At 36.7% G+C, this 15,271-nt stretch overlaps 1 protein-coding gene across 5 annotated transcripts in view; it reads right to left on the bottom strand.

Moving 5' to 3' along the window:
- The window catches only part of PIK3R3 (phosphoinositide-3-kinase regulatory subunit 3), a 97,978-nt gene that overhangs the window by 26,319 nt on the left and 56,388 nt on the right, over positions 1 to 15,271 (bottom strand). For 4 of the 5 annotated variants that reach the window (XM_065913865.1, XM_065913878.1, XM_065913885.1 and 1 more), the window contains 4 exons: positions 13,774 to 13,882; positions 11,770 to 11,868; positions 3,915 to 4,095; positions 3,228 to 3,353 (listed from right to left, as the gene is read on the bottom strand). In XM_065913865.1, coding sequence (XP_065769937.1) covers positions 3,228 to 3,353; positions 3,915 to 4,095; positions 11,770 to 11,868; positions 13,774 to 13,882 — 515 coding nt within the window. Of the gene's footprint in view, positions 1 to 3,227; positions 3,354 to 3,914; positions 4,096 to 11,769; positions 11,869 to 13,773; positions 13,883 to 14,638; positions 14,702 to 15,271 lie in introns of all 5 variants that reach the window. The other variant, XM_065913868.1, reaches the window with a different exon arrangement.

The following is a 15,271-nucleotide window of genomic DNA, read 5'->3' as shown; positions in this document are numbered from 1 at the left end:
TCATTATCTTACATAAATTCATTCAACAAATAATTGAATGGTGGCTCAGTGGTGAATCTGCCTGCCAATGCAAGAGACATGGGTTCGATCCCTGGGCTGGCAAGATCCCCTGGAGAAAGAAATGGCAACCCACTCTAGAATTCTTGCCTGGAAAATCCCATGGACAGAGGAGCCTGGTGGGCTACAGTCCATGGGTTCTCAAAAAGTCAGAAACAACTTAGCGAATAAACAACAACAACTATATGCCAGGCATTATTTGAAGCATTTGGGATATGTAAGTGAACAAATTTGAAAACTTCTGCTCTCCTGGAACCTTACCATTTTATGTTCCTAGTCAAAATGAAAATGTTAACATTTGCTTGGTTTTGTACCTTATAGAATATACTCATATATCTTTTGAATCTTTTACTTAATATTTTTGTGAGATTAAATATAGTGTTATGCATTGCCCTTTAAATAAATTCACCCACACGATTATAGTAACCCATCATTGCTTTATCTGATGCAGAGGAACGGGATTAAAATTAAAGCATGCTATTTTGACTAATGCACATCAGAGTTAACAAATATGTCAGAGGACCTTGCACTTCTGCAAAATCAGGCCTCACTTCTCCCTCTGTATAGTGAGAGTCAAATACAGTTTCATACCTAGACTAGGTATTCAATACATATGTTTGGATGGTTGTACTAATCTTTCATACCTGATTCTCCCTCTCTCCTTCTCTCTCTCTCACTCACACACACACACAAACACACAGATTACCTTTCTTAAAAATATAAAATGAACTAAATTGGAAATTAGGAGAATCATTTTCTAAAACTGGTTATGTTAAAAACTACTGATGTCCTATGACAGAGTATGTCTATGCTTAAGTTCCCATCCTTTACCTGAAGCTACATCATTAGCATTTCTGAGGTCATGAGGAATTCCTAAGAAGCATTTAATAACAGAAGTTGCCTCTGGGGAATGAGGACTTTCATGCTGTGTGATATAATTCATAGAATTCAGCAATATTTATATTTAACATACATATTTATATAACTTTTGCACATTTTAAAAATCAAGTTTTAAAGTATTTCTGAAAACTCTTCTAATAGCTATATATATGTATATGTATGATAATTTCACCATCCCCTAATGTTGACCACTTATGTTGATTCAGTCTGAAGAAACCTCAGTAACTTTTTCTCCATTCTAAATCAAATACTAGTCTCATCACAGATAATTCACTTAGAAGAGGCAAAGGAACACAGAAACCCTGAAATCTGCAGTGTAAAAAACAGCATACACATATAGTCACACCACAGACAAAGCACAAGTATCAGATAGGAAGGGGAAAAAAGGTTGTTAAAGTCATTCTGAATAACTACTTAGCTAATAAAAGAAAACCTGAAAAAAGTGAAATCAAACACCTCACAAAGAAAAACCGACCATCACAGTAACTCTGACCACTGTAACCCCACACCTTCCCCCAGTCAGCGCTGTATCGCACACCCAACCTGCAATTCTCACAGGCCAGTATCTCCTAATAAGCACCTCCAGTCCGAGACTCCTGGTGCAGTCTCTGCATTTATACTGCACACCACAGATACTAGCTTAGAAACAAGGTCAAGGGCTTTGGGGCTGAGAATCAAGAACATTAATTCTAGGGAGAAAACAAGGCACCATGAAACACAGTAATACTGGAAGAGCTCACAGCTGACTAAACCTTAACAGTTAACAAACTATAGACAAAGATATTTTTAAAAAACTAAATATTTCACAACTGTAATCAAACTGTCAAAACACAGAGAGAATCTTAAAGCCAGCATAAAAGAAGTGACTTATCATATACAAATGGCCTTGAATAAAAATAATAGCTGATTTGCCATACAAAATATTTAGGCCATAAGGCAGCAGGTGGGCAATATTTAAAGCCCTGGAAGAAAAAAATTGTCAGTCAAGACTTCTGTAACTAGAAGTATTGTCCTTCAAGAATGAAGGAAGAGAAATTATATAAGATTAGCCCAGATAGACAAAAGAAAGGGAGTCTGTTACCCCAAGACTTGCCCTACAAGAAATGCTCAAGAGATTCCTTTGGGATGAAATGAAAGGACACTAGACAATAACTCAAAGCTACATGAATAAATAAAGAACACTGGTAAAAGCAACTGCATAAGCAAATATAAAAGCCAGTAGTTTTGTACTTTTGGTTGCGTGCATGCTAAGTAGCTTCAGTCATGTCTGACTCTTTCCGACCCTATGACTACAGCCTGCAGGCTCCTCTGTTCATGTTCTATATGTTTTAAAGAACAAATGCATAAAACTATAATTATAAATCTATGCGAATGGGCAGACAATGTATAAAAAAGTAATCAGTAGTGATAACAATATAACGGGGAAGGAATAAAGATGTATAGGAGCATATACAGAGTGTTTAAACCCTACTAAAAACTTTGCAGTACTAAGTTGGTACTGGACTTCCCTGGTGGTCCAGTGGTTGGGAGTTCGCCTGACAAGTCAGGGGACACAGATTAGATCCCTGGTTTGGAAAGATTCCACATGGTGCAAGGCAACTAAGCCTGTAAGCCACAACTGCTGAGCCCATGCACCTAGAACCTGTATTCTGCAACAACAGATGGTCCTGCTCACCACAGTCAGAGAAAGCCCAAGTGCAGCAATAAAGACCCAGCACAATCAATCAATAATTAATTAATTAAATTTAGTTTAATTTTTAAAAAGAGATACTAAGATAGCTTAAACAAAAGAGTGAAAGTGAAGTCGCTCAGTCATGTCCGATTCTTTGCGACCCCATGGGTTGTAGTCTACCGTGGCTCCTCTGTCCATGGGATTTTCCAAGCAAGAGTACTGGAGTGGGTTGCCATTTCCTTCTCCAGGGGATCTTCCCAACCCAGGGATCAAACCCAGGTCTCCTGCATTGCAGGCAGACTCTTTATCTTCTGAGCCACCAGGGAAGCCTAAAACAAGGCCTCACTGTATAACACAAGGAACTAGATTCAATATCTTGAAACAAGCTATAATAGAAAAGAATCTGAAAAAGAATTTATACATAAAAATCTTTATATACATAAGAATTTATATATGTAAATCAACTATACTTCAATAAACTTTTTTAGTTTAGAAAAGATATCAAGGCAGATAAAGACTGTCAAGTATTATAGAAAATCCAAGATAACTATAAGCCTTACTGCCTACTTACTGGCCTAAACAACAAAAATATACTAACCTGGGATGTTCTGGTATATTCTTCATATAGTCTGTCATATTCTTTACTCTTTTCCTGATACTGAGAGTGATACTCCTGCAGTTTTTTACCGACGGCATCAATATTATCTTCTTTTACCAACTGATCCTATATAGGTAAACAAAAGAAATGAACAATGTCAATATTTCTAAAACATGGGTTTTTCCACAACTATTTAAATTGTATTTCTGCTGTAAGTGTAAGCTACTGTATTAGTATCAAGTATGGGAAATCACTAAATCTTTTTGTTAACATTAAGCTCACTCTTTAGATCACCTCAAAATAGGTAATACTTAAAATTTTTTAATGAAATATAAACAGGAAACACTAACACAAATATTTTTATATAAAGTTAACAAACACATGCAACAAGATATTAAGGAATAGTAGTTCAAAATAAGTTCTAAAAGTACCTTAAATCAACCATTTAGCATTTCTACTTTTTTTTCCTGATAAACCTGGTAAGTTAGATTCAAATGATGTTGCCAAATAATGATTTGCTGATCAGCTATTAAGAGCCTGTGTAACCACAGGACTTCCCTGGTGCTCCAGTGGTTGTTTGCGCTTCCACTGCAGCAGTATGGGTTCAATTCATGGTCAGGGAAATAAGATCCCGCATGCCACAGAGCATAGCCAAAAAAAATCCCAAACTTATGTAATCATACCTACCTGTTGGTATCTGGACACTGGGTACATCAGTTTCACATCAAGTTTGGGATTGTACTGGGCAAGAGATTCATGATGATAGTGGCTAATGAGCTCCACCACAGAATTAAATGTCAGAGGATCAGAAAAGCCATATTTACCATCTCGATGATAGATCTTTATTAGCTTATTATTGCCTCCCTTCCTGTGAACAACAAGACATAACTGTAGATTTTTTTCCCCAAAAAATTCTGTTGAAGTACTCTTTCACTTGGAGATATGAAAGCTTGGTGTCACATTATAAACAAATTTTACTATGTTAACAGATTGGAATGGGTGAAAAGGCATATATTATATGTGTAGAAGTATACATAATATTATATTATATTTACAATTATTTCTTCTGTCTGTAAAGTATCTTGGTTACTAAAGGTCAACATACCCAACTTTCAGTATCAACAAATTTAACAAAAATAATCACTAAAAAAAACTAAAACAAAAGTAAATTGTATCTTTTGTTTTTTTTCTGAACAAATTTTCTTAATGTAAATTCTGTATCAAGAAGAACAGAGACAACCTCTTCAGGATCTAAAGATATGTGGTTGTGTGTCTCTGGAGGGACACAGAAGCAAGCTCTATATGAAGAGGGTGATAACCATTTGTCACACATACACCAACACAATACTCAAGGTTTTATTGTTAATGCACAAATATAATTAAGCTCCTTGAATGATTTATAACTGAGTAATTAATCCAGCACCCTACATTACTTTGCCTTTTAGATTCGCTTATAATACTTGGAAAGACTATTTATTTAGGCTATCACAATATGTAAATGATTCAACTGTCATCCAACTGTTTTACAAAGTATAGCTTTTGAAGAGCCATTTATATTAGATGCTTGAATAGTTCAGACCACTTTTGTTTACTGAGATATATCCAATGGTCCCTTAAAAGATAATTTATAACCAAAGCTTAAAATGGCCATGTTTTGCAAGTCCCCTAAGGTATAATCTAAAACCAGAGTAGACTGATTCATTACATCATAGCAAAATACCACACAATTCTCACTCAACTGTTCTTACAGCAGCATGCAGATTTAATGGGGGAAAAATATGCTTCTTTATCTCTTTATGCCATGCCATTACACATGATAAATGAAGCACTGGGATTTGTAAAAGGTCAAACATAATAGGTTTGAATCTGTGGACAATTTAAATTTAATGCTTAAATGGTCAGTTTAGATGGATGAAGAACTATCCTATAAAAGGTTACATTAGAAGGACCACCTAATCATAAGCAGTTTCTATAGGTGTGTATTTCCATGCATATACCCATAATAAATGCAAGTTGCTCTTCCTGCTAGAGGAAAACTAGAAGGTACTTATTCATTCAAAAACACTTTTTGCACATCTATTATATGTCCAGACTGTATGAGGCACAGTGGACACAGTGATAAACAAGCCAGATACAGTACATGCTCTCACAGAACTTCCAGTTTAGGAGCAGGTGGAACATATCCCCATTTTTTTTTTCCATATCCCCATTTTTATAAAGAGGATAAAGAATTTTTCATTAAGATAGAACATAAAAATAAACAACTAGATCTATCAACTGGCAATAGGTCCTTTAGGGAAAAAAAAGCACAGCAAAGGAAAGAGATTATTCTGGGGGTGGAGAAATGGCTACTTCATATATGTTGCACAAGGAAAACCACTCTGTTCAGGCGACATTTAGCAGAGTCCTAAATGATGTGAGCAATCTGGCACAGCAGATATCTGGGGGAGAAGTTTTCCAGACAGGGAATAGCAAGTGCAGAGCCTCTGAGGTAGAAGCAAGCTTAGCATGTTCCAGGAACAGCAATGAGGTCAGCAGTGGTGGAGCTAATAAAAGCAAAAAGGAGAGTAGTAGGAGACGAAGTAAAAGGAACCTGGACCCTATAATAGCCCGTAGAGCTCTGTAATGGCTTTTGCTTTTGCTGACTAAGATGGGGAACACAAGAAAGTCTGAGCAGAATGATATCATCTATTTTGTGTTTTACAAGGCTCATTCTAGCTGCTAAGTTGATAAGACCATTCAAAGTGGGCAGGGGTAGAAGTAGAAAGGTCAGCTGGGAGACTTGTAAAATAATCTAGGTAAGACAAGATGGTGTCTTGGACAAGGGTAGTAGCTGTGGAGATACTGAGAAATGGTAGATTGAATATATGCTGAAGAGAGAGTTGACAGAAGGTGCTGTGGCCTAGATATAGGCATGAAAGGAGACAAAAGTAAAGATGATCTCACGGTTTTTATCTTAAGCAGTCAGAATGGAATTGTCATTTATCAGAAAGAAGAAGGATATATATATATAAAAGGAACATGTTTAAAGAGGAAAAAAGCATTAACTTTAGATTTGTTAACGTTTGAAATGCCCAGTGAACATCCAAGAGCAGAGGATCCTGCAGCCTATGTAAAGAATCTAAAGTTCAGGAGCAAGTTCTGGGCCAGATGTATAAAATCAGGAGTTGTCAGCCTATAGATGTTATTTGAAGATGAACATAGTTGAATAAGAGAAAAGGTCCGAGGTCTAAGTCCTGGGGTACACCAATGTTTAGTGGTCAGGGAGATGAGGAAAGAAACCAAGATAGAGCAATTAATGAAGTATAAGGAGAATTACTGAGCAATTACAATAGAGCAATTACTGAAGTAAACAGTATCCTAAAAACCTGTTTTTTAAAAAAGCATTTTGTCAAAGAGGATATGATCAACTGGGTAAATGATCTTGGGGTCTGGCAAAGTAGAGATCACTAAGGGGTCTTGACAAAATGGTTTCAATAGAATAATAAGGATGGAAGACCGATTGGAATGGATTAAAGAGAATGAAAGAAGAAGAAGAAGAAATGCCTACAGACAACTGTCTTGATATAAATGGAAGCAGAGAAATAGGGAAACAGTTGAGAAAGTCAAACGAATTTTCTTTATTATTCTTAAGTGAGAGATTGTAAAGCATATTTATATACTTATGGGAATGGCTCAGTAGAGACCAAAACTTGATCCAAAAGAAAGAACAAGATAATGCCTAGGGTGATTCCTTGAGTAGCTTAGAGGGATGGGATGGGGTCTCATCCACAACGGGATCCTGGACAAGGACATGAACAGTCATCACTGGAACAGGAGAAAGGCAGAGTATTCACACTCATGTTGACGGCTGCAGCAACAGGAGCATGAAGGAATTAGATCTCTTCTAACTGCTTCCATATCCTCAGAGAAACAGGAAGCAACTTCTTTAATTAAAAGGGAGGAAAGTGGGTTGTTGATCTGAAGAGAAAAAAAAGAACACGTGAAATTATCATCTAGGAAAAGTAAGAGAGCAAATGGATCGTGAAAATGTAAATTCAGCGTGGCAGTACTAAATGCCCACTTAAGATTGGCAGTCACAAGCCAACTCATTGGAAAAGACCCTGACACTGGGAAAGACTGAAGACAAAAGGAGAAGGAGGCAGCAGGGGATGAGATGGTTAGATAGCATCACCAACTCAATGGATATGAATTTTCACAAACTCTGGGAGATAGTGGAGGACAGACGATACTGGTATGCTGCAGTTCATAGGGTGGTAAAGAGCTGGATCTCTAGAGTAGAAAATGGCAACCCACTCCAGTATTCTTGCCTGGAAAATTCCATAGACAGAGGAGTCTGGTGGATTGCAGTCCATAGGGTCACAAAGAGTTGGACATGACTGAGCACATACACCCTCATAAAGAGTTGGACAGGACTTAGTGACTGCACAACAGCCTGCATGATGTATTTTTCTCCACATTCAGCTGCCCCGGTATAGGCAAAAAACAGATGGAGAGTTGAATTTAACAAGTGTTGGAATATATCAATATTTAGACGACTACTATAAGGGAGAGAGGCACAAGTCTGGAGAACAAGGTTATTTTAATATTAGACTGTTAACTCTAAAGAGAGAAGGAAGTAAAGACATGAAGGAACTGAGGAAGAGTGGGTTTTTAATTATGTCTCTCCCATGCTGTAACCTTCTTAACAGAAGAACATTGCTACTCCTCCTTATATCCTAGCACCTGGTCCAATGCTGGCATATATCAGATTCCTAAAGATTTGTTAACTATCCAGATTTTCTACTATAAATACCATTTGCTGACTTTTTTAAATGGTAACTGAATTGAAAAAGCTCTACTTCCTCTCACCTATTGTCTGCAGTCTGATCTCACGCTCTTTTCTCTTCTCTGAGGGTCACCAGTGACTTTTTACCAAATTCGGACTCTGCTCTCCCCATCTATCCCAGGCTCAGATTCTTTGCAGTGACTGAAATTTCCACACTCCCTTTCTTTCCTCCACTCCCATTCCTTCTTAGTATTTCATACTTCTATGACTTCTGTGACATTATTCTTTTCTTTCAACCTCTTAATTGCTCTTTCTTTGCCTCCATGCTGCTGCTACACAGTTTATTCCCTAAAAAAATTTGCCTTCAGTCCTCCACCCTTTTTTTCCTATATAAATCCTTTCCTTAAAATTCCAATTAATCTATGTAGATATGTACCTGAATCTTTTTCTGGCCCTATATTCTCCCCTAAGCATTAAACCTAAATTTCTAGCTGTACTCTAGTTATATTTTTACCTGGAAGTTCTGAAGCAGCTAAAAATCAACTGCTCCTGACTCTCCTATTTCTATAAATGGCACATTCATTCTAAGCCCAGCAGGCTCAAACCACAGTCACTTTTAACTCCTCCTTAACCTCATACCTTTTCTATTATCAAATCCCTTTAGCTCTCAGCTCAACATTGCCTCTTACTTTGATTCTCAACTCCTTTCCTAGAGCCACAATCCGAGGTAATAGTGTATTCAATCTTTTGATCATGTCACTGCCCTGCTTAAAACCCTTTATTATATATATATATTTTTTGCACTTAGAAATAAAGTTCAAATTCCTTACCATGGCTCATTAGGCTCTTCGCATCTGGCTCTTTCCCACTTTCAACTTCATCTCCCACTACTCTGATTCACACTGAAAGCCAGGAACATCGGTGTCTCCATTCATTGGATTCATCAGATCGTTCCAAAATCAGTGTCTTTGCATTTTCTGTTCCCTCTCCTTGGAACACTTTTCTGGCCAGCTTTTTCTAATACTTCAGTTTTCAAAGCTCATATCCTCAGAGAGGCTCTCCTCAAAACTTTGTGAAATTTCCTTTCCTCATATTCTGTTAGCATATAACCTTATGTATTCCCTACACAGTCCTTCATATACTGTGAAATTACTTCATTTCTTTTTTTTTTTAAATTGAACTATAGCCAATTTACAATATTGTGTTAGTTTCAGTTGTACAACAAAGTGGTTTGGTCTCATTTCTTTTCTTTTTTGGCTGTGCCACATGGCTTGCAGGATCTTATTTCCCAACCCCACAGTGAAAGCATAGAGTCCTAACCACTGGACCACCAGGGAACTGTTTCATTTTTTTTTAATGTGTTTCTTTTGTCTCCCTCTCCCTGACTATTACCAACCCCCAAATATAAACACTATAGACAAGAAACCATTTTTGGCTTGTCCATTATTTTCTTTTCCTGGAACACTGTGGGCACTTAATAATATTAAATGATTAAAGAATAAACCTAATTCTAGAACATCATTCCCTCTCAATTCATTACAGCCATCTAACTCCTTACTATCTCTATCCTCTTTTATTCTTTCTATTCAAACACAGTCTAACTGTAAAACATCTCCATTGAAAAATGAAATGGTTCCCCCTGCCTCCATACAATATTAAACACAAATCCCTAAGTTTAGAATTCAAGACCCTCTTCAACATGACCCTTTCCAACTTTCTAACCCCTACACTTTTTCTCTTCAAATGTTACTCTCTAGCCAAATGGAATTGCATCTCACAGAACAGAGCTCTACAGTTTCTCACCTCCATATCTTTGTTTCTGTTGCTACCTAATCCTGCAACCTCCTCTCCAACTTTCTGCATATCCAAACCTGTTAGGAGGTAACTATGAAATATCAAGCAAGAAAATGGTGGTTTAGATTTGGATGGTAGACAAGTGTAAAGAGATTATGGATATAGATTTGGAGGTAGAGTTGGCAGGGCTTGTTTAATGACAGATTGGATGTGAGGAAAAAAAAGATTCTGTGACTCAAGTAGCACAAAATAGTGGTAGTAATGGAGATGGTGGTTCTATTTCTGAAAAAAAAAAAAAAAAAAAAGGGAACACTAGAAGAGAAACAGTTTGGGTAGGGGGAGCTGCATTAGAAATCAAGAATTCTGCTTTGACTATATTAAAATTAGTATGTGCTCTAGTTATCTGAGTGGCAACTGGATATAGGCATCTGGAATTCAGAAGGTCAGAGCTAGAGATAAGGTTTATCAATTATCGCTATGAAGATGTACATTAAAGCCATGGGACAGGACAAGCTCACCTTGGGAGAATGAATACAGAGAAGAGAATGAGGCCCAGTTCTGAGCCCTGGAATAATCTCAAATGAGTTAGGAAGAACATTAGGAGAGTGTGATGTCAGAACAGCCAAGACAACAAACCGTTTCTAAGAAGACGTGTCTATGACTAATGCTGCTAAGAGGTCAGAACGGTAAGAGAGAAGTGGCCATTGGTCTAGCAGTCCGTGAACAGCAGTAGAGACAGCAGCCGGACTGAAATGGGAAAAAATGTTGAATGAATCACTGCAGAACATGGATTATTCCTCAGTACAGCTGAAGTCCTAGCTTCATTAACTTCTTAATGTCTTTACCAGAAGCTGATATATAGTAATTCCAAATTTCTAGGATAAAATATGGGATTATTTTTCCTAAAGATGCTAGGCTAGAAAGGCAGCAAAGAGACAAATAAGTCTGAGTTTGAACCTGTCCTCTGACACTTACAAGCTAAGTGTCTTTAGGACAAGTTTCTTAACCAAGTTAAGCTTCAGTTGCTTCATCTATAAAATGAAAATATTAATGTTATTAATGATACCTACCTCATAAGGTTGTTTTGATATAGATACTGCATGTAAAATGCTTAGTACAAGGAAGTTGTTATTGTTGCCATTATTCTTTAGACAGTCCCTTTTTAAAAAAAACAAAACAGAACGCAAGACCTTACTGTCCTTGTTGTTGTTTAGTCGCTAAGTGGTTTCCAACTCTTTCGGGACCCCGTGGACTGTAGCCCGCCAACCTCCTCTGTCCATGGGATTTCCCAGGCAAGAATACTGGAGTGGGTTGCTATTTCCTTCTCCAGGGGATCTTCCCAGTCTAGGGATCAAATCCACAACTCCTGCATTGGCAGGCAGATTCTTTAATTGTCCTTAGGCTATGTTAACTGTTAAAACTAAATGTAGAAATATCTAATACAGTTTCCCTAATCTATTTAATTATACATCCCATCTTTGTAAATATAGAGACTGATATATCCACCTTATGAGATTCTAATATGCCCACACAGATGGCATGAAAATTGTTTTATCCTCTACCTATCCTCATCAACCTAAATTATGTTGAGTTTTACTCTCTGAAGTCTAGATTGAGGAAATCAATAGAGTTATTGGAGGGGTGGATTCCCAGCATATCATTAATAACTTTAGGCTGTGCCCATGACTTCTACTTCACACATAAGGTCAACAGTATACATCTTACTTCATCATATTTAGGGATTTTAAGGCTTTTTGTTTTACTGCTACATAAAAATAAAAATTGTTGCCTTTTTAGCATTAATTATTTAAATTTGTAGGAAAAGGATGGCTAGCCAAACAACTAAAATTATGTATCTAAATTAAATAAAAACATGAAAAAATTTGTATATAAAGATTTAAATAAAATGCAGGAATCTTTGTATACTCAAAAATAAATCATGCTAGTAGAACACTAGACAAAATGCTGAAAAATACTCACCGCAAGGTCAAAGTGTAATCTCCCTGCATTTTGGTTGAGGCATCTCTGACCAAGAAGGTACCATCTGGCATGTCCCGTAATTTGTCATTTACCTCCTCCCTGAAGAAAAGAATTATAGGAAAAAAAATTTTTTTTAATCTAAATGTTGGTTGTTTTCTTCACATATTATCACTAAGACTAATTGGGAGGTGGGGTCTAAGATTATAGAATCATGGGGGCTGTCAGAGGTCATTTAGTTCCTCCCCCAGATATGCTTTTGTTTTGATTTTTGGTGTTACGCAATCCCAGGATAAGTATTTGATTTTTAAACTCTTCCAGGTTTCAATTGTCTGTAGGGAATACCTGTTTCCATTAAGCCTTTAGGGCTTCCTTAGGCAGGTATGAACTTGCAGAGTGTCAGAAAAAAACAGCAGCTGTTTAGAAAGAAGATTAAGTTTAAGCAACAGTGGCAGCTGGGTCAGATCAGAATGGGGATAATTTACTCAGTTCACAACCTTTCAATAATATTCTCCAATTTGAATTTATACTGACAACAAATTCCTTCTGCAGAGATGGTTTAGGACTTTAAGGAACAACACTAGAAGACTCAAAGAAAATGGCAGGACATAAAAGAACCTTGAGTTATAGAACCACATGGTCTTAAAATATAAATTAAGTAGTATGTAAATATAATAGATCCTTTTTTTGTACATTGCTAAAATTTAAATTTTATGTTTAATATCAAAGATATTAAGTCTTCTTCAAAAAATTAAATATAGAATTACTGTCTGACCCAGAAATTCCACTTCTGGGTATATGCCCAAAGAACTGAAAGCAGAATGTTGAACATTTATACACCAATGTTCATAGCAGCATTATTCACAATAGCCAAAAGCTGGAAATAACCCAAGTATTCATCAAAGCCAAATGTCCATAAGAATGAATAAATTAAAATGTGGTATGTATATGTAATGGAATATTATTCAGCCTTAAAAATGAAATTCTGGAAAAAAAAAAAAAGAAATTCTGACACATGCTACAACATGTATTAACCTTGAAGACATTGTGCTAAGTGAAACAAGTCAAACACAAAGAACAAATGTTACATGATTCCACTTATATGAGGTACCTAGAAAAGTCAAATTCACAGAAAGAGAAGGCAGGTGCTGGGGAAAACAGAAGGAAAAGTGAGTTAGTGTTTAATGGGTACAGAGCTTCACTTTGGGAAGATGACACTGAGGGTGGTAATGGATGAACAATAATGTGACTGTACTTTATGCCACTGAGCTGTACATCTTTAGATGGTTAAAATGATATGGAAAAAAAAAAATGAGTGCTACTTTGACAATGGGAAAGGACAGACAAGAGAAAGAGGACAAGCGTATTGAGGAAGACAGAAGCAACCTGAAATCTGATTTGGCAAAAGTGGGTATAACTTTTAAAAAACAAGAAAATACAATGTTTGAATTTAAAAATATATATTTATCTATAAAATATAGATTTATCTTTTTTTCTCTACATTCAGAGTTTTCCAAAACCACATTTTACCCAAAAAGCAAATCTGTCCTAGAGTCCTGCTTCTCAAAAGGAGGTGAAGAGACATAAAAATCAACTGGGGAGGTTATAAATGCAGATTCCTAAACCCTACTCCACTGATTTTTATGTGTGCGAACACTGAGGAACCATTACCTTAGAAACGGAAACATAAGGAAAATTAAACATAGATAAATATTTTATCCCAAAACACACACATCTATACTAAATGTATAAGTTTCACTTATTCAAAACTCTATCCTCAACACAGTATTAAAAGTAATAATCATACCTATAATTTAAAGATTATCTTGTCTTTTTTTTTGTGTGGGAAGAAAACCATTTAGAAAATTTTAAAGGTTCTCCTACACAGTTTTTAAAATGGTAATCTTTAAATGACAACTTGTGGGGCATTAAAAATATTCTTAAAAACTACTAATCTCAAGAATTATTTTTTAAACTCCATTCAACTATAATACTTAGTCTAATTACCTTGAAATATCCCCCCAGTACCATTCTGCATCCTGAAGAGAAACAGAACTGTCCTTTATTCCATTTGTAATGGCTGAAGTCATTGGCTTAGGTGGCTTTGGTGGAAGAGCTAGAAGAGAAATTTATATTGTTATTTTGTAATGTAAATTATTATTTGCTTTCTAATTTCCTCAAATACAGTTCATTAACCAATGTACATTAAGATCCCGGATAATTATAAATCAAAATAAGGATTATTTTTATGTTGCATGTTAAACATTAGCCAATGAAAGAATCCTTCTAGAACTCTACCAATAAGTGCCTGAAAAAATGAAATATTCAAGCTATCTGCATTTTTTTTCCTTCTTATAAAACACTAACTTTTTGTTGGATGCCTTTCTTCTAGACCAGGGTGGGTAATAGAGAACATCTGTGCAACCCTTCTTTCAAGGTGGCATTGTGAATGAGTGGCACTCCTTTCTTCTGTGCCATCGATTGAACCCATGCTCCCTTCAGTGGAAACATGGAATCTTAACGACTGAACTCCAGGGGAGTCCCCTCAAAATCTGTATCATTAATGCTTCCAGGTACCCATTATCAGTGCATCAGAGTGAGATGAAGCCTGTCACCCTTGCCTTAGGTAGAGGAGTGAATGAACTGCATGAGCAGACATTATCGAAATGGCTCTGAAAGCAGTGAGCTGGTTCAGCTCAGTTTCCTGGTCCCCAAAAATATGTATTAAAAATCTACCATATCCAAGAATGTGTTAAATAGTGGGGATACAGACGTAAGGAGGCCATGCACCTGGCCTTGAAGAGCTCACAGCATTGTGAAGATGTTCACTGTAACAGATGTAAGTAAGACTCTCCATCTGGAGGATACCCACCTTTGTCAGGCACAATGGGGCTCCTTGGCCCTCTTGTTTCTTCAGTCCTGGCCAATCTGTCCCCTATTTTATGATTTACCAATAATCATCATGAACCATCTCAACTCTAAATTTGAACATTACATCCTACGGCTTTTGTATTTCACAGTTTGCTCTTTCTCACTACTTTCCACAGTGTTCTCTGTACTTCGTTTTTCAGTGTTTTATTTAAAAACACTGGCTAGGCACCACAGCCTACGCAGCTGAGGGCTCAGCAGCTTGGTCAACAGGAAAAGGAGTAGCAAGGCCAGGGAAGCAGGTATTTAGCAAGTTATTCAAGTGTGCCTCTATGCCTATGTCTTTAACATAAAAATAAATAAATCAACAGCGTGTGAACCGTGAACTTCCAGATGTTCAAGTTGGATCTAGAAAAGACAGAGGAACCAGAGATCAAATTGCCAACATCCACTGGATCATCGAAAAAGACAGACAGTTCCAGAAAAACATCTACTTTTGCTTTATTGACTATCCCAAAGCCTTTGGCTGTGTGGATCACAATAACCTGTGGAAAATTCTTCAAGAGATGGGAATACCAGACCACCTGACCTGCCTCTTGATAAACCTGTATGCAGGTCAGGAAGGAACAGTTAGAAC

This window comes from Muntiacus reevesi, chromosome 1 (assembly GCF_963930625.1).
Source record: "Muntiacus reevesi chromosome 1, mMunRee1.1, whole genome shotgun sequence".
Lineage (NCBI taxonomy): Eukaryota > Metazoa > Chordata > Mammalia > Artiodactyla > Cervidae > Muntiacus > Muntiacus reevesi.
This window is presented reverse-complemented; position numbering and strand designations above follow the sequence as displayed.